Source organism: Halichoerus grypus, chromosome 10 (genome assembly GCF_964656455.1).
Source record: "Halichoerus grypus chromosome 10, mHalGry1.hap1.1, whole genome shotgun sequence".
NCBI classification, from domain to species: domain Eukaryota; kingdom Metazoa; phylum Chordata; class Mammalia; order Carnivora; family Phocidae; genus Halichoerus; species Halichoerus grypus.
In genome coordinates, this window is record NC_135721.1 from 29,528,715 (window position 1) to 29,553,070 (window position 24,356).

Sequence of the window (24,356 nt, forward strand, 5' to 3'; positions counted from 1 at the left end):
ATTTTTATTTTTTAACATCTTTTAAAGAATGGTGATAATTTTTAATAGTTTACAGCTATAGTATCAAGTCTTATATGTGTAAATATAGTTACAGACAATAAATATCCATATGGCAAATATCTACCTCTAGACAGACAAAAAATATCTTTGCAACTAAATTAACTAACAGCTTCAAGTAATCATGAAGAAAAACAGAAGCTGTGGTAATTTTTCATCTAAAGTGACTATAGCCTATATTAGGGGCTCTTGGGTGGCTCAGTCGGTTAAGCATCTTGCCTTTGGCTCAGGTCATGATCCGGGGACTTGGGATTGAGCCCCACATTGGGCTCCCTGCTCAGCGGGAAGTCTGTTTCTCCCTCTCCCCTCCCCCTGCTCATATTCTCTTCTCTTCCTCAAATAAATAAAATCTTAAAAAAAAAATAAAGTGACAATAGCCTATATTAAAACATTCTTACTGTAAGAGTTCAAATAGTTATGAAAGCCTTGTCTCATAACCTAAAAATATAACTTTAACTAATATACATTTTCAAAACTAACAAAAAATATTTTAATTATAGATAGGTAAAATAAATAAGATTATTCTTGCTGAAAATCAGTCATGACATTATGTATGTATTTGGGGACTTTGTTGATAGCCTGGCCGTTTAACAATAAAAAAGTGAAATTCATGAAACCTTTCTAAGAATCTACATATTATTCTAATGCAAATTACATATAAGTTTATGGGGTTTCCATTCTGGATGAGCAATCCATTCTCTTTTTTTAAAAAAGTATATCCCAACTATGTAAAACATGCTTAATTTCTCTTAAAAGATCACTTCTTATAAGATATACACGGACTAGTATGAGAAAGGGCATTTTACAGATTTTAGAAACTTCTTTAGATGGGGTGACTGGGCAGCTCAGTTGGTTAAGCATCTGACTTTTAATTTTGGCTCAGGTCATGATCTCAGGGTTGTGAGATTGAGCCCAGCATCAGGCTCATGCACTGGCGTGGAGTCTGCTTAAGATTCTGTCTCCCCGCCCCCCCCCCCCCCCCCCCCGCTCTCTCTCTCAAAAAAAGAAAGAAAAAAAAACCATTCATTTTCTTATCAAGTTACTTTAGAGTATTTGTTTTACTAAGCTTTAATTACAGCAGTTAAAAGTCTAAATCACCTTTTTCCCATTATTTCTCATACAAAATTCCCATGCTCCTTAAGTTTTAACATTCTACCTGCAAGAGTCTTACTGGACCTGAATAACCTCTGTATGACCTACAGGAACATAATTCAGTGAAGGCCATCTGAACAGAATAGATTGCCTGTTTTAAAAAGGTCTGCTTTCTGGACCGTAACTAACAACTTCTTCCTCAGAAGTTACTCGCTTCAAAAGCACTGGAGCTTTTTTTTTTTTTTTAAAGATTTTATTTATTTGTCAGAGAGCAAGATGCAGGCTCCCCACTGAGCAAGAAGCCTGTTTCAGAACTCGATCCCAGGACCCTGGGGATCATGCTCAGGTAGCCGCTTAACAGACTGAGCCACCCAGGCGTCCCAGCACAGGAGCTTTTAAACATGAACCTATCAATTAAGCTTTTTTTGCAGAGCATAAGTAAGTTAAAATATCAGTCTGAGTACTTATGAACATTTCTATTTTTTCATATTCTGGCTACCCAATTTTACCTGAATGACGAGCAAATTCATAGCTACCAAGAGCTGACTCCTTGGCCCTGGGAGATGTGATTGTTTTTAGTTCTTGACTTTGGTAGTACTCACTTATGAAAGAGGGAGCGATGATTTTTCTCTCTCATTTGGATGGGGCGAATGGTAACAGAATCTGCCGTGTTGAAGAGTGGTCTAGAATGTCAGCACTGTACGCTGGGGTGTGTCAGCTTATGCCTGAAGTGGCTCACCTCATGTTTTTACAGTTCAACCACAGTGATTTATTGAATAGAACTGGGGGCTAAGTAGTTGTTTGATTTAATCCTCCCAGTAAGCCTAGTAGATACAAAATGAGGAAACACTCTGAGAATTTAACTTGTTTCTAGTTTTAAGTAGTAGGAAGAGCAGAGGCTCAAGAGCTAAGTGTGTGTGACTCCATACCTCTTAGCTCTGTGCCATTTATAGGCAAGATCAGGGCAGGTTACTTCTTCTATTTTTTTTTTTTTTATTATTAAAGATTTATTTATTTTAGAGAGTGCGTGAGCCTGTACAAGTGGGGGAGAGGGAGAGAGGGAATCCTCAAGCCGACTCCCTACTGAGCGGGGAGCCCGACGGAGGGCGCCATCCCAGGACCCTGAGATCATGACCTGAGCCGAAGGCAGACACTTAACTGACTGAGCCACCCAGGCGCCCAGTACTTCATTTTTAATAGGGTGTTAGGAACGAGCAAAAGGTACTGTATATTTTCATAATGAAGAAAAAAGTTTTTTCCCATTTTCTCAGGGATTAGGAAATTTCCTATGTACTGGTCAATTGACAAGTTACGATACTGTCATTTCACTTTTTAGATTAATAGGCACTTATTGAGGACCCTTTAGTAAATAGTTGAACATCTTGGGAAATTAGGGCCTCAGGTACATTGCAAGTTTATAAGCTGAGGTTTCTAAATAGAGGGTGTATCACTGGAATATCTTTTTTTTTTTTTTTTTAAAGATTTCATTTATTTATTTGACAGAGAGAGACACAGCAAGAGACACAGCGAGAGAGGGAACACAAGCAGGGGGAGTGGGAGAGGGACAAGCGGGCTTCCCGCCGAGCAGGGAGCCCGATGCGGGGCTCGATCCCAGGACCCTGGGATCATGACCTGAGCCGAAGGCAGATGCTTAACGACTGAGCCACCCAGGCGCCCCACTGGAATATCTTTTGCCCCAGCAGAAGGCATCATAATATATTTGCTTGCTAGGGTCTGTTATATCGGGTTTTGTATCATTTGCTCTTCTAGCACAAATTTTTGAGTGTTATTTGCCAGGCACTGTTCTAGGCAGACAAAAATTCCTTTCCCACGCATTTAACCCAGGGAAATATATTTATATGAATTATGAGAGTAATATCACTATAAATAAAATGATAATGTTGGTCATCTAGGAGTTTGGGAGAGCATATGCCTTTTTATAAAAAGGATTAAAATTAAAATGTCTGTAAACTTAGTAAACGGCATCAAAGCACTAGGGAGTTCTGTATAATAAAAAGGATGTCCTGTGAAAGGTTGAATGTAGACAACATATAATACACATTGAGAAGGAATTTATTTTTATTGTAACTAAGAAATGCTCATTGTAGAAAAACCCTAAGGAAACTGTTCTTTTCAGTGCTGCATTTTGATTCACCTGTTCCCTTATTAGCATGATGAAATGAGGGACCACGTGGAAGTGTGTCCTGAGGCTGGCATTATCATTCAGGAGCTTTCTCAGCGCATCGCGCTAACCGGAGGAGCTGCACTGATTGCCGATTATGGTCATGACGGAACGAAGACAGATACCTTCAGAGTATGTATGACTCATTAACATGACTTACCATAAGTTCATTGGTATCATCTACTAAGTTGTAGGTTTGAAGCTCGTTGAAGATCTTTACCTTTGGTTTCTACGATGCCTGGCCTTGTAATTTTACATTATTCGTAACGAGTATTAATTCATATTATTATAATTGCCCTTAACCATAGGATCTCACTGTCCAGACTGGCCTTGGAGCAGGGTCTGAATCGTCTACATTCTTCTTCAGCTGCAGAACCTGGGTCTGCATAGATCCTATTTAGCATCCGAGTAATACATACGGGAAGATTTGCAGATTTGATCTAGCTACTATGATCAGACTTTTCCTATCATATTTTCAATCTTTTTTCCTTTCTAGAAGTATTCTTTAATTCTTCCTAAGATCCTTTATGTTTTTTTAAAAATTTTTTTTAAAGATTTTATTTATTTATTTGACAGAGAGAGATAGCGAGAGCAAGAACACAGGTAGGGGGAGTGGGAGAGGGAGAAGCAGGCTTTCCGCTGAGCAGGGAGCCCGATGTGGGGCTCGATCCCAGGACCCTGGGACCATGACTTGAGCCGAAGGCAGATGCTTAATGCCTGAGCCACCCAGGCACCCCACATCCTTTATGTTCTTTATCAATTGTGTTCAATGTACTTTAATTGAAATACATTTAACTGGATACTACTATTAGTCATTTTCTAGATCTGTGGTTCTCAATTTCTGATTTTATTGTAACTAAAGAAAAAAACCCTGGAGTTTTTTTTAAAAAGTCTGATTCCCTGGCCTTACCTCCAGGATTCTGATTCAGTAGGTCTGGGCAGAGCGCAGTAACATGGTCTCAGGTGATTCTGATGCATGTAGTTGATGGATACACCTTGTCAAACACCATCTAGAATCTGGTGAAAGTTTAGCTTGATTCTAGTAAGAAACAAGTTAACTTACGTGGAGAACTGATGGGATCTCCGATGAGATCTCTACTCCATCACCACGAGCAGTAATGAAATGTGAAAGGCAGCCATTTTCAGGCACTCCAGTGTCACCCTTTATATTGGATTTTCCACGTAGCATCTCATTTGAGGAAGGGTGCTACTATATAAAGAGTTTGTAAACCACTGACTTAAGCTATGTTTTTCTTTTTAGGAGTTATGTAAAATGTACTAAAATGATAGCATTTCTTTAATCTTGATAATGATAACCACAAAGGGACAAAAACTCATCATTTTTAAAATTACAAATTATGTTCAAGGGGTTTTGTGGCCACAAGCTCCATGACGTCCTGACTGCCCCAGGAACAGCGGACCTCACAGCCGATGTGGACTTCAGTTATCTGCGCAGAATGGCAGAGGGACAAGTAGCTTCTCTGGGGCCAATAAAACAACAGACATTTTTAAAAAATATGGGCATTGATGTCCGGCTGAAGGTAATGATTTATTTCATGATCATTAAATATTTTAATTTTGTAGTATTTCACAAAAATGTTTCAAATAATACATCTCCCCCTCCCCCCCCCCCCCCCCCAAGTGCTCTTCTCGGTCAGCAGGTCCCGGGTATTGTAGTCTTTCTGGTAGCATAGGGCCTGGTGCAGCCGGGCTGCCCGGGGTGGGGCCGCTGTGCACGCCCCTGCATCTCCACACAAGCCAGAATGAAGGCTTTCGAATAGTGTTCATGTCCAGAAAGAAAACTTGACTGTGTTTATGGGAATGAGTTTTAGAAGTGTCCTGAAAACATCTTAACCCTTCAGTGTAGATCAAACCACCTGGGAATGTTTGTTAAACATACAAATCCACAGGTTTGGGTCTTAACAACCTATGTTTTTAATAAGCACCCCATGATTCTGAGGCAGGTGATGAGAAATCCCATCTGAAGCCCTGCTTTGCTGAGTAGCCAATGGTCATTAGCATTGCTGCATGTAACTAGGAATCCTTCTGGTTATTTTTACTTTCCTTTTCAGGTTCTTTTAGACAAATCAGATGAGCCAGCCAGGCAGCAGTTACTTCAGGGATATGATATGTTGATGAATCCTAAGAAGATGGGAGAAAGATTTAACTTTTTTGCCTTGCTACCTCATCAGAGACTTCACGGTAGAAGCCATCCGATGAATGCATGTCAGTCAAAACCCTCTGTGTCACCTGTAGCTGGGTTTGGTGAACTTGCCTGGCGGTGATCTCAGTGTGGATGTTTTACCCCTAAGTCTGCCTAAGAAAGCAAAATAAAGGGAACACGTTTCATATATCACAGGTAAAATAAGTATTACAATATTTTGTCTTTATAGCCAATAAAAATAGCCCATCTTACATACAGTACGACTAAATACTGATCTTTTAAGGTTGTGTCTGGCTTTTGGCACAATTGTGTGCTTTCAGCTTAATGAAACAAGTTACTGAGAAACTGAGTGTCCTTTTAAATAAGGGTAGTTGCTGTATTTTTATTTTAAAAAGTAAACATGAACACTGATTGGTTTAGCAAAAACCAGAAACCTAACTGGCCTTTCACAGGGAATGGATTAAATAGAACTATCCACATATTATTTTAAAAAAATGAGGTAGAGCAATATTTCTGACCCATCTCTAAGAATGTGGTAAGTGAAAAAAGTATAGTGGAGAATGTTTTATAGTTATGATTCCATTTTTCTTGGGGGAAAAGCTACATTTAAAGAAATGCTTGTAACTAATTTCATAGAAATTAATATATTAGTGCAGACTGGTTGTTTTCTGTGATAGTTACTTGTTTATAAAAAGTAAGGAAAGGATGCCCAGTAATCACTATTAAATATCCCAATGTGGAAGTGGGCTTAAAGGGTGGAAATCGTTCTCCTTTGTGGTAAATACTTTACCCTTTGCTTCTATGAATTTTATAATTAGAAAAAATTAGGGGTGCCCCGGTGGCTCAGTCTGAGGAGTGTCTGACTCTTGATTTCAACTCAGGTCATGGTCTTGGGGGTTGTGGGCTCTTGAGTCCCATGTCAGGCTCCATACTCAGCGTGGAGTTTGCTTGGGATTTTCCCTCTCCTGCTCTCAAAATAAATAAAATCTTAAAAAAAAATTTAAGTCCCAGTGAAACTAGTAAAAACCTAACATGTACCTGAAATATGAGAGTAAACGTAGACTACATAGCAGGAATATTTTCTGATTTGAGCTAATTCTCCCTTATTTTCAGATAAATGTCAAGTTTTCATTCTGTAAGTTCTCATTTTTTGGTTCACAGAACATTTATATTAATACCAGATATATACTTTCTGAGGAATTGTTATATTGGCAACAAAAATTTACAGTGAGATTAAAGGAAAAGAGTATTAGACGTATGTTTTGAACTTATAGCTTAACTATATTGGAAGTTCACTGGCAGAGTGATGAACTCTCCGTTTTCTATTGCTTGTTTGGCTTATCTCAGAACGGGACTAGCATTCTGTAAGTAGGAAGATAGAGGGCTTATTTTTCATATGCTGCCCTGCCTTGGGCCATTCGTAGTCACCCTTATTTTTTTCCATATTTTATTTTTTCAAAGACTTGGAGAATTTTTGCAAGGTGAAAATGCCCAACACTGGCCCCTCTCGATTATTTAATAGTTTTTATAATTAACAGGAGGAATCAGGCAATGCCTTGTATCTTAAAACCTAGAAAATTTACTTTGAATGGCATTTGGCTTATTTAAGTCTTGTAGCAGTTACAATAGTTGAATAATTTATAGTTACAATTATTCTAAACTTTCATGCCAAGAAATAAGACCTCCAGATAATTACCTCAGATTTCATATAAAATTGAAATAATGAGTTTTTTTTTTTTATTTTAGGTAGTTAAAAAAAAATCAGTGTTTTAAATATAGCATTAGTTCCATTTACAAATACTATTTCCAAAATAATTCTTTTACCAAGGCCTGGAAAAATAACACAACCAAATAAAATTTTCTTTGGATACCTCTATTAGAGATAGGCTCAGGTTTTCACATGGAAAAGTATGGTGATATGGAAATACATTTTATTATCAAGCTTTTTTGAGGATATTTACAAAAAGTGGGATTAACAAAAAATATAAAAATGTACGGAACAGTGTCATTATAGACTACTTTGTACATTATCAAATGTTTCTAACAATTATTTCTTATACAAAAACGACTTCAAGACCAAAAAAAAGGTTATGCAGGTTATACGGATCTGGAGTACGTGACTCAACTCCACATTATCTGACAGTGCCTTTACAAATATTTTTAGAAAACTTCGTAGGCATTCAACAACACAAACAAAAAGAGTGCAATTAATTTCATGGCTTGTAAAGTTTGATTATGTAAGTATAGCAAACATCATTCCAGTTAATTTTCACGTATGCAGTAAAAGCACAATAGGGTGCCTCAGGACTCAGAATTAGTCCATTTTAGCACGCCGGTATAAACAGACTTACTTTGGACAAATGTGGGGAAGTCATCCCTAAAAGGTTTTGCAAAATTTGATGAAATTTTTAAAATTCCCCCAGGAGAATGACCTACCGAGAGACACTGTGAGTGTTTCCTGGCGATGTGTACGGGTAGGAAGTGCAGCACAGTGGTTGGGTGGGGGCAGGGTGTCACCGGGGTTCACCTCCACATACTGTGACCCTCTGCAGCTGGCTACTTAATCTTCCTGATCTGTGAGATGGAGTCCATAATGAACTCACTCTGTGGCTGTTGTGAGGGTAAGTAAGTAAAAGAGCTCAGAACAGAGGACACTGCATGATGGCTCCTTTCTCAACAGTACTTTTAGTCCTGAATAATGGAGTAGCTTCAGGGCTCTCTCAAGCCCTCTCTGGCTCCGACTGTTTGTATCCAGGGACATTCTTTTCTTTTGCTACCTCAGACTCAGTGGGGCAATGATAGTTCACACTTTATGGAGTATGAATATCTTCATACATAGCCCATCTTCACAACAGCATTGTGAGGAAGGTAGAGGCAAGAATTATGGTCTTCATTTCATAGACTGAGGATCTTGAGGCTCAGACAGATTGGAGCCAAGACTTAAGACTGGATTTTCTGACTCCAAATCTTTTGCTCTTTTTTTGGGGGAAAAAAAAGTTTACAGTGATTACTGTGGAATGAAGAAACCAAAAAGCCACTAGTTTTTTTAAATAAGTGGGTGGTCCCAGAGCTTAAACTTTTTGGGGGAAGAAAACCATTAGTAACTTTTTAAAAGCTATGAAAAAGTCTAACCGCTTAAACATTATATCTGAGTAGAGAAACACTTCTTTAGCGGGCTGCTGGTGCTGAAATGTTAAAAAAAAAAAAAAAATTATAAGGGTAGGGCTATGGTATCAGCAGAGCAAATGAAAGAATAAAATAAATGTTTCATGCTCCACCCCACCCATCCCCCAAACTGCTTAAAATAATTGATTTAAAAACATTCCAGATATCTGTAAAGCCTTCCACTAACCTAAGGGAAGAAAAAAAGGATACACTCTGCTGTTCTTCTTTGTAGCATTAATTGATCCTGTACTGGCCTTACTTTTAATAATTTTCTTCCTCAAATTACTTAACTCTGTGTAGCGATAAGTTGTGTGATACAAGTTCAGATCTGTACTCACTGAGTGCTGGAAACCGGCTGGGGCATTACGGTGGGACCGTGCGTACACAGCAGGGGAGCTGAGCGAGGGGCGGACAGACCAGCAGGCCCTCCTCCTGGTTCTGTGACACCAATTGTCCCAAATTATCTTAGAGGCCGTTCCAACATACTCACAAAGGAGGACTAACTTAATTTTTATGTTGTAGAGAGCATATTAAGAATGTAGCTCCAAAGGTTAGGGATCATGGTTTTGGACTCTGGACTGACCTAAAAAAAAGAAAAAAAAAAAAAAAGTAAAACAGCCTAGCATCTAGGAAACATTTCTAGGCTCCTAGGAAAAACCCCTCGTGCGTCTGTGGTTAAACAAATGTTTAGAGTCCTCACAGGAAACCTCATGCTGGTGGCCCCTCCTCAGTAATCTCTTAAATGCACACCTGGTTAGAGCTCTTACATGATTTGATTAAGCTTTGCAATGGCTGGATTCTAAGCTTTCCTTTTTCTCCTTTTTAAAAAATAATGGAACAGGAAAGGGAAGATAAATTAAATGCCACTATAGTACTAAAGTGAAGGATTAGGAAAAAATACAAAAACCAGTCATTGCTATGCTATGAAAAGCTTCATCTTGGTTCCACTGTATATTTTTATTACTCAGTTTCCCCTCTTGTACCTACTCATTATGAACTACAGTACTGGTGTCACGGATTCCTTATCATATTCCCCATGTCTTTGCACCCTTGCAGATGACAACCTACAAACAACAGTTGTGCAGGAAAGTATCAGTCCATAAAATGAAATCCTTCCTTATTGAAGTTAGTTCATTGATAATTAAGGATCTTCTTCCATATCATCTGGATTGGGAGCCATAATGAAGTGCTTTGGGTACACAAGATTGTGGGTGTATGCATGTATTTCCCAGCGGGCGTCATCACTTTCATGTGTAATGTAACGTTCACCGATGCGAGTTTCAAATTCTCTAAGGTCAAGCCAAGTCTGATAGTCCTAGGAAAAACATGAAGTGATTATAAAGTATAAAAGAAACAAAATACTGTGAACTTTTTTTTTCTTAGCACCCCAGTCACAAAATTGACAACCCAAACTCCTCTAAGTACTTGCTACACAGTAAGTTCCATTTGTAACATTTAAATTAGTGATGTTAAATACTTTTTCAAATTTAGAATCTCTAGTGAAGTAACTAGTTTCTACAACTAAAAAAATTACCTGAGGCTTCTGAGATAGCTAATAATAATCACTAAAACATTCTGTTCTATACTCTGACCTTATACCCACACCTTACTCCTCAAAACAGGGTAAAGTACTTAGAATCTACTACCAGGATAATTTAATAATCATGGAGACTAACTATGATTGCATTTGTTTTGAAGTTAATGCTACCCCCTACTCCCTTTAAAATAGTTCTAAAGCTTCTCTTTACTCTGAAGTTTGGGGGTATCTTTTGACAAATCTACGCAATAGCTTTTGGGGGAATTCGGCCAAACATTTTAAATGGCATTTCTGATCTCATCAATGCAAATATGAATCTTTTAGTGGATGTTTTTAAAGTAAAATATATTTGACAAAATAAGATGCTTATCTTACAAAAAGGTGAAATGAAACATAAGGTCCTATAAAAAGGCTAAATCACTGCTTTCAGTTCACGGGAGTTGAACTGCCTATCAGTTCTGCACTTCAGTGGTTTACTGCAAAACCTCCAGAGATGCAGCCACAGGACAAGCTAATCACTGTAGACACAGTAGTCTAAGACGGGGAGAATCTGTTGATCTTAGAGTGGTTTCATTAGGTAAGACAATTACAACGAACTGCTCAAATGACTATCACCAGAGAGAAAGTTTTTTTTTTTTTTTTTTTACCTGCAGCCAGGGATGACTGAGAGATTTGTCCACACTGTAACGTTTTCTCATCTTCACTTGAAGTAGGTTGTTTATCAAATCAATTGCTAAGAGAAAAGACGAAATCAGACACGTGGATTTGGGCATATGGGGCAAACCAAACCTGTGAGTCTGCTAAGAAGGCAGTTCAATCCACAGAAATACAGGGTTGAGGGTTTTCGCTTCTCAAGGCCACGGTCTTACAGCTAACCTGTTAGTGATCCATAAATGCTTACTGAACTTAGAGTACCTATCTTAGGGGGTGTGCCTCTTTGGTTAAGGAGGCAGTGCAGAGTACACGTTCAGTGTGGCAGAGGGTCAGTTAGTACCCGCGGCCGTTTCTCCTCATCTGTAAATGAAGTTGAAAAGATGAAATAATACATGTAAAAGGCTTAGAATCATGCTTAGCACGTAAGTGCTTAGTATTAGCTATTATTATTTCAGAATGAGTTAAAAAAAATTGATTACAGACAGACTTGCTGTGTCCCTCCAATGACACCATTCCCTAGTCCCTGGCTTGGTCTGCGAAGGAGCCAAAGCCACCGCCTTGCCTCTACACATGGGGCTAGACTGACGTGATAACTTATTACCACAAGTTCATACTCAACAGGTTTTACACAAATACGTTCATGGTGTTTGGTGTATATGGTGAGATGCTGGCATACTTATTTCATTCAGTTATTTGAAGGAATGGAGCAATTGCAAAACCAAAACCACCAGAGCGCATACTGACTACAAGCGATGTGACAGTACATTTGAAATATTGATACAAAGGCCTGGACCCAGGGATGAGCCAAACGAAAGGTTTACATTGTACCTGTTCTGTTTCTCTTCTTCATACCACAGGTATTTTAATTATGAACATCTCTGGTTCCAAATACTTCAAACTTTTACCCGCTGTTCCTTAAGTGGTTGTCCACCAGTGTATCAGAATCATCTGGGGTATTTACTAAAATGCATTCCTGGTGTCATGCCAACTGGTGAAGAGCCAGGGGTTTTCGTTTTAGTACACTCACCGACGGATTACTCCAATATAAGAGGTCTGCAGACCACACTGGCCCAGCAACTCTAAGAGAAACCCTCATATATACTTCAGTTAGCTGTTCATTACCAAGTAAGCCTGCCACTGTCTTTACATGTTGCTCCTCAAGCTCTCCCAGTTTAATGGGCTGTTAATCCCTATGATTAGGTCTGGTACTTTTGGAAAACAGAAAAGAGCTCTGTTCTAAAGGTTGGCTAAATCCAGATGGGGGTATTTCCCTAGGAGGCTTCTATTCAATATGCGGCTATTAAGTAAGTTGTGTGCCCTTCCCGCAGTATCAAAATCAAACTAAAGAGGGACAGCTAAAGCATTCTTGATGGGTATAGAGCCCAGGCTCAAAAACTTTACTGGGCGGGTAAAACAGATGTATCCTGCTTCCTAGGATTGGTCCACCGGATGGCTGCAAATAAACTGGAGAATGTCTATAAAGTTCATTCTAGGTATAAAGAACTTGAAAGACAGGTCTCCACTCAAGGAGCTTATAATCTAGTTCTGAAAATAAGTAATTATGAAAAGAAAGAATACTTAAGGAAAAATACCTCCTCCTAGTAGCCTAAGTTGATCTTACCAAGTTCAGAGGAGGGCCTCAGGGAAGACTTCATAGACGAGCCACAAGTCTTGAAGGACTAGAAGGATTTCAGTAGCAAGGAAGAGGGACTGTAGGCAGGGGAAAGGCCTAAGCAAAATGCAGAAAGTAGCTGGGAAGAATAAACAACTAGGTTTTATGGAGGGGAGCATGGGAGGGTAGACAAGGGCTGTCTCAGGGAGACCCACAGCTGCAACCTACAGCTGCAACGTGGTTAAAGGGAGGCCAAGGTGTTTGGGGAAGATTAAGACGAAAGTAGTGTTTCCTAAAGACCGATTTGGCCACAGTGGTGACTGGGAAAGAGTCTAATGGATAGGACTGGTAAGATATTTTAGTAGTTTCAAAAGGAGGAAACTGGGGCCTGGATTAGTGCTATGCCTGGGCACTATAAGGAAATTAAAGAAGAGACAATGCAGAAGGAAGAGTGCTCAAAAACTGGTTGAATTTGAAAGATGAATATGAGAAATTAAAAAGATGAGCCAGAAGAGACTGGCTGATTTGGGAATCACAAAGATTTTTAGACTAAAAGGCATAGAGCTGAAACTTTTTTTTTTTTTTACCTTCACCAGAAATTTCTCTCCAGGGATTTGGTGGATACATAAATGCAGCATTTTGGATTTGGTCATTTATATCTTCATCTTCATTGAAAGGAAATGTACCACTGAGGCTCACATAGACGATAACGCCCACTGACCACATATCTAGAGAACGGTTGTAACCTTTGCTCCTGAGAACTTCAGGGGCTAAGTATGCTGGAGTTCCTACCACAGATCTCCTGAATGACTTTTCACCAATGATGCGTGCAAAACCAAAGTCACACAGCTTCACCTGGAAATAAAAAGGTGATGTTAATTTTGCATTTTCATCCATCAATCTCTCTATACACACCTGTCCCTAAGTACGATACTGAATCATTTCAACACACCTGCCAACTGTACTGATTATGAATGTCAAATGAATGCAGAGAGGGAAATTGTAAAATACCCTTTTCCCAAAAGAGAGAGACATTTATAACCCTGTGATGTATTACTGACATAGTATGAAGAGGTTTTTCCTAGTGCTTATTTCAAAAACCACTTTTTAAGTTCTAGCTTCCAGAATGCCAAAAACCAGACTGGTGGTGTAAGTGGTCAAAGTTTTTTTTGATGAAATGTGAGGGTGCTGATTTTTTAGCATTTGGCTTTTAAGGAGCTACTTTTCTATCATCTGTGAGCAGAAATTATGTGTCTCATTTTTGAATCCTCAGTGACCTCGTAGTGCCTGGACACATAAAGGTACTCAATAAATGCTGAATGAAAAGTAAGTTGGTATTTAAAAACTGACCCTTTATTTTGCTTAATCCTAGAATCTGTATTCCCAAGTATTACTATCAGTTGGCAAATAACTTAAATTGAGGTGTAGTAAAGAGAATTATTAATGTAGCCCATAAAAGAGCAATGCTAGAGATTGCTTGAAAGAACAAGAGCAAAAGTGTTTTCTAGGACTGTGAAACATGATGGCTAGTCAGATTTTGGATCTGAAAAAAGTTCTATCTGAAGGTAACCACAGTCACTACAATATCCTTTTGGGAAGTAATGACACATCCATGCTGAACAAGCAAATGCCAAGTACTTTCCAGAGGAAATGCCCTGACCCACAAAATGTCTTCACAAAAAGCATTATGATAAATCGAGAAAAAAGGAATTTGGCCTCTACAACCAATGGTGTAAACAGTGCCTGTAAAGCAGAGATGAAGGTGTATTCAAATGCTGCTTGCTATTACTAGGACACGGACCCTGGTGCATGTTTTTATGATAATTATTCTGTGTCATTACTGAATGTGGCTCCCTCTGATTGAGTCCTGGAACAACAGGATTATTGACCATGAAGACCTGTGAACTGTCTTTTTTGTTGTTGTTAAATGCCATATTTCCGGTAACATCTTGATAAAGAAAAGATGCCGTGGCAGTTTGGCAACTGAATAAGGATGTGTGGCCATGGCTAGCACTTGAGCAACAAGGAATGTCAAGTAAATGATGTTATTTTCTCCTTGTTCATAACAGAAGTCAGAAGGATGGGAGTTTCAGCCTCACTGTGGGGTGTGCATCCTTTGCCCAGACTATTCTGAAGATCAAATGAGATGATAATGTATGGAAACACTTTATTTAAACCAACTGTTAGGGAACCCTTTTTGACCTCACATTGTTAGAGAATCCCTTTTAACCACACAGACGTTATAAAAGAATAGGATTACTTCCTTGTAAGAGTTGAATAACTTTTAAAAATAATCTTTTTCTTTGAAAGACAATTTGAGTTGTATTTAACTCAAGTGAAATAACTGTCCTTAGTCTAGCCATCTAATTGTGCATTTTTCAAATGTATATAAATAATAGTTTGTCAACAGATATTCTAGATGACTGGAGAATTCACCAATGACAAGCATGAAAAATATTTATGGGTACTGCCAACATATATTCCTCAGGAAGATTGTTTCAAACTTTGGGTTTATGAGGCATTTTTTTAGGTTATGAAATAATTTTGGATCAAGATCAATACCCTTTATGAAATGAAATTTAACCAAGTAAAAAAATCAGTGCAGTCCACACAGGACACGGACACATACACACACACACACACAGGGGATATACATGTGTGAGTGATGGCAGTAATGGGAAATGTAATTCTTACATAGGTTTTGGTGAAAATGTTTGAAATAAAGTACTCTAAAGAGGAAGAGAAGTTGGCTGCCAGCCTCAAAGTCTAGTGTGTCCCCCCACAAAAAAAATCTAGTGTCCCCCACTCAAGGTTTACCCGTTTTATTTTATGGGGAATTTGTCCTGAGCACCAGGCACCAGCCAAGATTGATTCTCCTTGCATCATTCCCAAACCACAGCGAAAGTGAACTGCAGTCTACGTGCAAAAAGTTATTCCTTGAGGTCTGGTTAAGTCTAAAAAGTCTTAATGAAAATAAACAATATAATTAATAAGATCTGAGTTCAAATTATTTCAAGTATTAATCCTCACTGGCAGGTACAGGCTAATTACTTCTGTTAAGGTGGTTATATATCTAAACCTAAAGCACTCCCTTTCATTACATAGGTGCTCTGTAATATTGTCAGATGGTTCTAGAGAGTATCTCACCTGAGGAAATGGCTCTGCGGATGCGAGCAGCACATTTTCTGGCTTTAAATCACAGTGCACAATATTCTTAAAATGTAGATTTCTCAAGGCAACAAGGATCTGTTATTGAAGAAAACAGAATTTTTTCAGTGCCTGGAAAAAAATCATAGCTAAACCCCCACCTGAGCTCTTGAATGGTATGATAATTTGAAAAGTCCACTACAGTTCATCAAGTTTTAACTGAAGTGTTACTCTATTCTTCAAGGTTAAAAATTCCCACAATATCCCAATATGTAAAAGCACTGCTATTTAATTCTCTGTTTTCAAGTATTCTCGTTTCAAAAAAAAAAAGTTAAAATACCTGTGTGACCATGAATTTAGTAATTCGTTCTGGAAGTCGACTTTTCTCACTGGATAGAATCATTTCCAACATATCTCCATGCAGCTTTTCCATTACTACAAAAACACGTTCTGGCGTTTCAAACATACATTCCAGGTTTACAATCCCAGGATGGTGCAAATTCTGAAGAGTTGCAGGATATTTATATGACCAACTTGAGAAATATTTTTACTATGCAAATATCTAACAATGTACTGCGATTGTCTGGACTACATGGCATAGAAAGAAAAACAGAACAATAAGCAGTAAAAGCAAACAAATGGGGTCATGGATTCGGATTTTCCAAGATCTGTAGTACAGTGGATGCAGCTAGGGGAAAGGATGTCTTCCCAACTGATTACATAAGCACCCTTGTCCATTACTAGTACATTTTTCTTTCTCATTTTTTAGTCTTCTGACACTATGCTACTTTTATGCTGTCCACGAACAGGCACCAATTGCCAATCAAACTTTAGCCAATTACACAGAACTTTGACTCTTTGGGGCTGTATCAGTGGAGGTCTGTGCTCAAGAGATGGTTCTGTTTCTTTAAGTCTGGATTCTCAATCATACCTCCATTTGGTTTTCCCCCTTTCCGGCTCAAGATCTCTACCTCCTTCATCTCATGTTTCTTGAGCACCAGTACATTACCAGGGTTGGAGAAATACAAAGTTGAATGTGATACCGTTTATGCTAATAAAAAAAAAAATCTATCTTACTGGTTAAAAAAAACCAAAAAACCTTCCTCAAAAGCAAATTATCCTAAGTCAGCCATGCTCAGAAATATTCAATGGCTTTTTATTCCTGGACATAAATCTATTCCTCTGCTTGGACTTTCATACCTTCACTAATACGGCTTCATTCTCCCTCTTCAATTTTAAATATGCTCTATTGGCCCAGGTGATTAAACTTTTTATTAGAAATATATGTTTCTTAATATGCTTTTATCCTTATTATAGGTACCTAATTATGCTAAGAGGACAAACTTCTTTTTGGCTTATGTGAGGTTGAGCACCATCTCTAAAATGTGTTTTGAATCTGCCCCCATCTCTCAATTCCCACTGTAGTGGCTTTACTTTCAGCTCCCATTACCTCTTTTGGGGACAACTGCGGTAGTTTTCACCTAACACTGTATACACATGCAGCAATACCTATCCCACGGTACTGTGTCATGTGTATGCATCTTGCTCTGGGACCTAGTAAGTTCCCAGACAGCAGAGACTGTCTTAGTCATTTTAGCTCAATGTCTGAATCATGGTTGGTGTTTTAAAAAATGATCAGCAAGTGCAAAATATTGTTTACTAATCAATTTAAAACAATTTAATGAGATGGTATTCCAAGCAGCAAAATAAAAAAATGACAATTTTATATAGTAAACACAAGTGACATGGGTGTGATAATAGTAGGTGAGCAGAGGAAGATTCAGAATATCACAACTCTGATCAGCTTAGAGCTCGAAGTGTGGTTGGCTGTCCCCATGCTGTAGTTGTTTTGTAAGTTTCTCCATGCCCCCCCGCCCCCGCGCCCTGTAAAGGGTACACACACACAAAAATAGAAGTATGCTATAACATTATTGTCTCTTAACTTCCTCTGTTTGTTTAAATGTCCTATTTCCTCTGGAGTCTTTTGGTAAATTATACTTTCATAGAGAATCGTTTTCTCCAGGTTTTCAAATTTATTTGATAGAATTGGACAAGGCAGCATCTTAAAATGCCTTTAAATTTTTTTCAGTATTTGTGGTCATCTCCCCAAGATGTTCTTATTTCTCTTATTTTTGCTTTCCTTTATTGTTCATTCTTTAACCTCTTGAGTTGCATTCTTAATTCACTTATTTTCATTCTTGTGTAAATATCTGAGTTATAATTTTCTGAGCAATAGTCTAAAAGCTGATACAGTATTTTCACGATTATTATTTTTTTAAAGATTTTATTTATTCATTTGAGGCACAGAGATACGGAGAGAGAGAGAGAACATGAGCAGGGGGAGAGGCAGAGGGAGAGGGAGAAGCAGGCTCCCTGCTGAGCCAGGAGCCTGATGTGGGGCTCTATCCCAGGACCCCGGGATCATGACCTGAGCTGAAGGCAGACGATTAACCATCTGAGCCACCCAGGTGCCCCTCACGATTATTTTCTAAATACTTTGAAATCTTGATTTTGCTCTTTATGAATTACGATATTTAAAAAAATTTTCAGGTTGTGGGAGCTTTTTGTTTTTTGATTTTATAATTTATTTCTAGTTTTATTGCATTAGGATCAAAGAATACTAATTACCATGTTTTGAATGAATGAGGTATTCTTTGTTCTTTGTTTTTAGGGTACAGACTTCAGTATAAAGTGATTACGTTACCTTACACTGTTTAGACCTACCATGTTGTTAGTTTGGGCTACTTCATCCGCCAGGACTACTGATGTGCCTGTCAGTTTCTCCCCGTCTCCTCTCTAATTTTCCTTTATAAAGGCTGCTACTGTTATTTGGTGTGATCTGCACTCTTCCACTATTAAAGTGCCCTTCTTCCCTTCACTTACTGTATTCTCACTTAAGTTAAATTTTATCAGATCATGACCCCCTTGGCTTTCTTCTATTTGAGGAGGCACCTAGAGAGGATATCACAATTGTAGGTCTCAGAAAGAGCCAGCAAAAACAGCCCTTATTGTGGTGCCTCTTCTTACATGCACCCTGGCTCCATCTCCAGTGTTTCTGGAAAAACTCCTCTACCTATTTTATAGGTCTGAACTTTCTTCTGTTTTTATTAGTTTTTTTTTTTTAATTTCTGTTTATCATTTTTCTTGTAGCTTTTAGGTGACTTCCAAAAAGAGAAGGGGAAAATGGTGAATTAATACTAGAACCAGAAATTTCTCTTAAGTTTCTGATGACATTTTCCCATTTACATAGGGTAGCCATGAGAGTGCCACATATTTTCTCCCATTACTACTCTCTAACCTACCCACTTCAGGTAAGAGCAAAGACATTTTATATTACCACATCCCTATGAAACAAAAGTAAAAAGCCTCCATTTCTTTCCTGCCCCACAACACAGTCTCCAGCAGATGTAGTCATATGTTAGTAGTTTATGTAGGAATGGATCCTTTTCTTTACATAACTGTATGTACACATGTGCAAAGTACACTTACCTTAAGAAACTATACAAATGGAACCATTTCACGTTTCCATTTGAAAAATTTAGTATGTTACAGGTAATCCCCCATATAAACATATTTATTCAATAAATATTAAATGAGTATTTGCTATGCACCTGGTCCTATGTAGGTAGTCTGGATTCATGAGCAAACAAAACTGACAAATATCTCTCATCTCATGGAGCTTATTAATTCTAGCAAGGTGGGGGTAAACAATAGGTAACAAATTAGTAAATTACCCAGTATGAAGGTGGTAAATGCCATGGAGAGAAGAAGAGGGTGAGGGTGGATGGGTACATAATGCTGAACAGAATGCAAGGGCCTCATGAGGAAATGACATTTGGGCAAAGTCTTGAAGGAGATAAGGGAATATGCCATGCAGATATTGGGGGTGACAGCATTCCAGGCAGAGGGAATAGCTAAAGCACAGTCCTTGAGACAGGACCATATTTGGCATATTTAAGGAACAGCAAGACAGTCAGTGTGGCCATCCTTCGGAAAAGAGACTCAATTTGTTGAGTGTAGTGTCTATAGTGGAACCCTTTTCAACAGATTTTGGCTCAGCCTAACAGAATATTTGCAGATGTCTGAAAATGTCATGTCCTCCTTTCTATTAAACCGATAGAAATACAGAGATTATCACCAAGCACGCAAGAGAGAGGCTGGATGTTCTGGGTAAACTATAAGGTCACTCCTTAAACAATGATTCTACAATTCTTCCTCCCTGCCATTGGGAAGGCCAAAACTATAGTCTCAGTCAGATGCTTAGTCTTTACCCCCTAACCTTTCTTTATAAAGGTGAGGACTTGGGGAAGAAAAACCAGGGATGTCAGTGGAGCTGCAGGAAACCGACAGTACCAGAATCAACTACCAGGCGGGGTTCAGCCAGCCTCTTAGGTTGTTTAATGAGGACTATGTACAAGAACCAGGGCCAAAGACTGGAAAGTAAGAATGACACAGCAGGGAAGGGAGGTGCAGAACCAAAGGGCGGAGTGAGTGAGTAGAGGAGTGCAGGACTTTCCTTTCAACCCATGTCAAATGCTCATATGATTAAATCTTGTGTAATGAATTTCAGCAAATGAGGTAGTATTTGAAAAAAGTTTCCTTTAAAAAATGTTTTTACCACATTCAGATTGTTCCAAGAGAATTGTAATTCAAATACAAAGTAGGCTAAAGTTGATCTTTATATATAGAAGAATTTGTTGAATTTCTACATTGCAAAGGAAATGAAGTCACAATTTTACAAGTGTGCGCACACACACACACACACAGAACAGGTCCAACGTGGTAGAGCAGAAAGAGCATGTGGTTTGCTCTTAGATTCAAACTCTAAACCTGTCCTCTTCCTGTTGGGTGATGTTAAGAAAAAGTACTTATTAAGTGTAGTTTCTGGCACAAAGTAAGCCATTCACTAAATATAGATTTGGATATAAAAATTTGAAAAGAATCTACAACAAAAAGTATGGTAATAAATTTAAGATGAAAACAGTGTATTTGGAGACACACTACAGTCACTCACCTGTATTCCCTGGAGAGCAGTACCAATGGAAATACCCAGAAGGCTGTGCTGCCAGTGTTGCCTTGGGCATGACCCAGAAATCCCTAAGTTTATTCAGTGTGTAGTTTAGAGATGTGTCTGTCATCAGAGTGACAAGGATGAATCAAGCCTTAGGAATATATCCTTAATATTTATTTTTTGTGTATTAGTTGGACAATGAGCAAGATTCCAGAATTAGATAGGAGAAAAGATCGCTAACAATTTTCATATCCTAACACAGTCTGAATGCTATTAATTTTCTATATGAAGGTAGTTGTATAGGAGGAAGGGACCTTGACGGGACCACAGGGAGCTTGCAGACCACAATCTTTCAATTATCACTCCTCTGAAAAACACGGGAGGCAGATGTCACTGCTGGTAACCAATAATGTAATACATGTAAAATGAATCCTGTGTTTATAAAAGTTTCTTACCTGCTTCTTCAAGGAAGCCTAAGTTCAGTAGGCTGTGTCTTCTTGAACTTCACTCACAAGCAAATGGGGTTCTGACAGCATTAACTATTATATCACCATGATTTCTTAAATATTATGCAAAAGCTACACAGTGAATAGACATTTGCATATTATAATTTATATGATATTCATAAAAATAAAGATAAAGCTAAATTTTAGTCTTCCAGATGACCCCCAAAAGAGGTAAAAAATGTTAGATGAAAATAAGAACAGTAATTTATTTAATGGGAGTTAAGTCATTGCCAACATATCTTTAAAAATATACCTTAATGGACTAAAACATTTTAAAATTAAATCTTTATAGAGTTTTAAATGAATAAAATAACAAATGAAAAGGTACACAATTTTTAAGCAGACCTGATTTTTATAGCAATTGCTATAATAACCAAACACATCATCTGTGAGCACTGCATGGGTACAGTGCTGACCTCCTAGTCAAATGTGGGGACACAAGTATCCAAGTATTCTGAGCTTCTGGAGTGCTGACTTAAGAATAAATTTTTGCTTTTGTTGTTGTTGTTAAGACTTCACTTATGAAAATATGTTTTAAACTACTATCATAATGGCAGTTCTTGTAACTCCTAGATTACTATAACTTAATTTTTCCTTTTTAAAAACAAAGACTTAAGGATTTAACATAGATGCCCACCAGTCTCTCACTGAGCCCAAAGGCCATAAGATGAAAACAGAAGAAAAAATAAGCCTTATTCTTACCAGCACGCTAAACAGACTTGCATTTAAAAACTCACAAATCAAAAATTAAAGCCAATAAAAAGCAACTTGGGTTTCTTACCTGTAAAATAGCCACTTCATTACGGAGTTGACTTTCCTGTTTTGTGGGGAATCTCATCTTATCAATTACTTTAATAGCCACATCCCTTCCAGTCTTTCTATGTTTTCCTATTCAAAAAAAAAAAAAAAAAAAGTATAGAAAAGAAAGGAAAAGCAAATTGACAGCTCATATACAATATAAAAGCTTTATCAGGAAGTTGAACAAAGACTGAAACAGATATGTATTTCCTCTTAGATTTCTTTTCTTTGGCTGATTTTTTTCTTTCTCCTTCACTCATCTTTATTTTTAAGAAGTAAATTATATTTTCCCTTAATAATGGTTGCTCCTATTAAAGGTGGTTTCATTACTTGAAATGGAAGGAAATTTGAATGAACTTGTTTGCTGAAAAATAATCCACCTTATTAAATAAATGATAGTTAACTACTCTTAGTCTTCAAACACTGTCAAGATAGAAACATTTTATCAATGAATTAGTTTTATTCTAGGTTCACTGAGTCAGCACAGCTATTTAACCACATATCAGAGCAAGCCTTGAAGCAGAAAGGCCAACTAGGAGGCTACTTAAAGAGCGTCAGTGAGGGAGGAATAGGATTTAACATTTCTTTTATACTTTGGATCATAGCTTATAAAAAAAGTACTTTTATGTAGATTAGGCTTAATTAACAACCCTGTGAGCTATGCAGGTCAAATTTTGTTAGCTCCATTAAACAGAGGAAGATACTAATGCACAATGAGCTTAAATTAAATGACTCTGCCAATACCATGAGTCACAGTGAGATTTCAGGTCTTCACACCTGACACAACATTCATGCCAACAGTAGACGAATGGGGCCATTTGTGTTGGAAATGCAGGAGGGCATATCCTTGGATAAACGAGCCCACACAGCCCAACAAAAGCTTCAAGCCATTTATGTTTCCCTCACAAACATCTTTATAAGTGAGCTACAAGAAGAGATAAAGTAAGACTACTGTGAAACTGATTTCCTGATTCTGTTACTTTGTAAACTGTGCAGTTGGAATTAAGGAATGAATACTCAGAGTGAAAAGGGTGGAGCTAAAAGAATGCAAATCAACCCTTCAGAAAAAAGCCACTCGACAAAATTGTGACAAGACACAAGAGCTAGCAGAGATCTTTAAATTTCACAAACTTCTGGAGTATGTACAATATGCACCAGGCTGCAGTCGCTTACCTCCATAGACGATACCAAACTGGCCTGAACCAAGCACCTCATCGGCAAAGATCTGGTAAACTGTGCTAATGTCCTATTTAGGAAAGAGGAAGCAGCATTATTTCCCTCTATTCAACACTGTCAACACCTCTGACTCTTTTCATTCTAATACTGAACACATTTTTGTTTTTATGAGAGAGGCAGCTAAGTTTCCTAACAAATATTTTATGAACACAGACTTTTCATTTCCTAGAAAAGCCCAATTTCAATACTATGACTCTTAATATACAAGTATAATGTATTCTGTAACAAGGCCTTTGGGGGGAAAAATGCTCTGAATAAAAGAAAATCTTGTATTTAGTAAGTAATGATCTATATAAAGTAAATTAACAAAAAATTAAGAACATAATTTTACCTATTTCACTATTAAAGAGATTTGCTATTTTTGATTTGAGAGAAAAACTCAGAAGGTTCATATTAATTGAGATTAGGCTCATTTTGAAAGCCTGATAAAAAGTGTATGTGTGAGAAAGTCTGTAACTCGGATCCCTCCCCATTCTTCTTCCCTCCCTCCCCTCATTCTTGGTGCTGGCTGTTGCTGTGGGAACATTCTGGGGGCACTCTCCAGGCCCCCCTAGCGCTTCAGTCAGGGGCCCCCTTGTCTGGGCATGTGCCACAGTCTGCAGGAGTCCACAGGAGTCAGCTCCATCTCCGTCGGTGTCACACTCCCCGCCGGCGCCTGTCTCATGGTGGTAACTCAATTAAGTAAATGGAATTGCACACACCTCAATTTCTCACTGGTAAAGGGGATATAATAACATCTATTTCACTGGATTTTTAAGTAAATTAAATGAAGATATATACCAAGTGTCAAGTCCAGGGCCTGGCATATAAAAATCGTTTAAATTAGGTAATCTTAAATTGCTGACTTCTCTGGGACTTGGCTTTCTCATCTGGAAAAAAGTATCGGTCTACATCTCTAGGTCCCTCCTAATTTAAAAAATGCCCATGACTTTATGACTGTCATCAACATTTATTGAGCCCTAACTGTATAGAGGACTCTGTAAAAGGTAGCTAATTTGTAAAACAGACCTAGTTAAGAGGTTTATGATGTATTAGGGAAACATAAAAATCTTTTAAGAAGATAAATAATTCAGGACATATCAGGGTCATATAAGTACTACCTATTTAAAGAGGCTCTCCTAACACCTTTTCTTTACTAACTCACCAGAATAACCTGTACTTTCCATTCCCTCTGAAAAGAATATATTGACTGATG

The 24,356-nt window shown here is 38.0% G+C and overlaps 2 protein-coding genes across 10 annotated transcripts in view; one reads left to right on the forward strand and one right to left on the reverse strand.

Moving 5' to 3' along the window:
* NDUFAF7 (NADH:ubiquinone oxidoreductase complex assembly factor 7) overlaps nt 1–24,356 on the forward strand; it is a 58,037-nt gene that overhangs the window by 25,551 nt on the left and 8,130 nt on the right. The window contains exons 8-12 of one of the 5 annotated variants that reach the window (XM_078056191.1): nt 3,320–3,463; nt 4,699–4,872; nt 5,404–5,690; nt 11,709–11,976; nt 13,060–13,342. In XM_078056191.1, the coding sequence (XP_077912317.1) occupies nt 3,320–3,463; nt 4,699–4,872; nt 5,404–5,616 (531 nt within the window). In that variant the 3' untranslated portion in view covers nt 5,617–5,690; nt 11,709–11,976; nt 13,060–13,342. Of the gene's footprint in view, nt 1–3,319; nt 3,464–4,698; nt 4,873–5,403; nt 5,691–11,708; nt 11,977–13,059; nt 14,359–24,356 lie in introns of those variants that run through there. The other 4 variants (XM_078056194.1, XM_078056192.1, XM_036070412.2 and 1 more) reach the window with 4 other exon arrangements.
* The window catches only part of PRKD3 (protein kinase D3), an 85,725-nt gene continuing 68,773 nt past the window's right edge, over nt 7,405–24,356 (reverse strand). For 3 of the 5 annotated variants that reach the window (XM_036070403.2, XM_036070404.2, XM_078056187.1), the window contains 7 exons: nt 23,099–23,171; nt 21,909–22,015; nt 15,951–16,112; nt 15,611–15,709; nt 13,051–13,318; nt 10,845–10,930; nt 7,405–9,975 (listed from right to left, as the gene is read on the reverse strand). In XM_036070403.2, the coding sequence (XP_035926296.1) occupies nt 9,802–9,975; nt 10,845–10,930; nt 13,051–13,318; nt 15,611–15,709; nt 15,951–16,112; nt 21,909–22,015; nt 23,099–23,171 (969 nt within the window). In that variant the 3' untranslated portion in view covers nt 7,405–9,801. The remainder of the gene's footprint in view (nt 9,976–10,844; nt 10,931–13,050; nt 13,319–15,610; nt 15,710–15,950; nt 16,113–21,908; nt 22,016–23,098; nt 23,172–24,356) is intronic. The other 2 variants (XR_013441649.1, XR_013441648.1) reach the window with 2 other exon arrangements.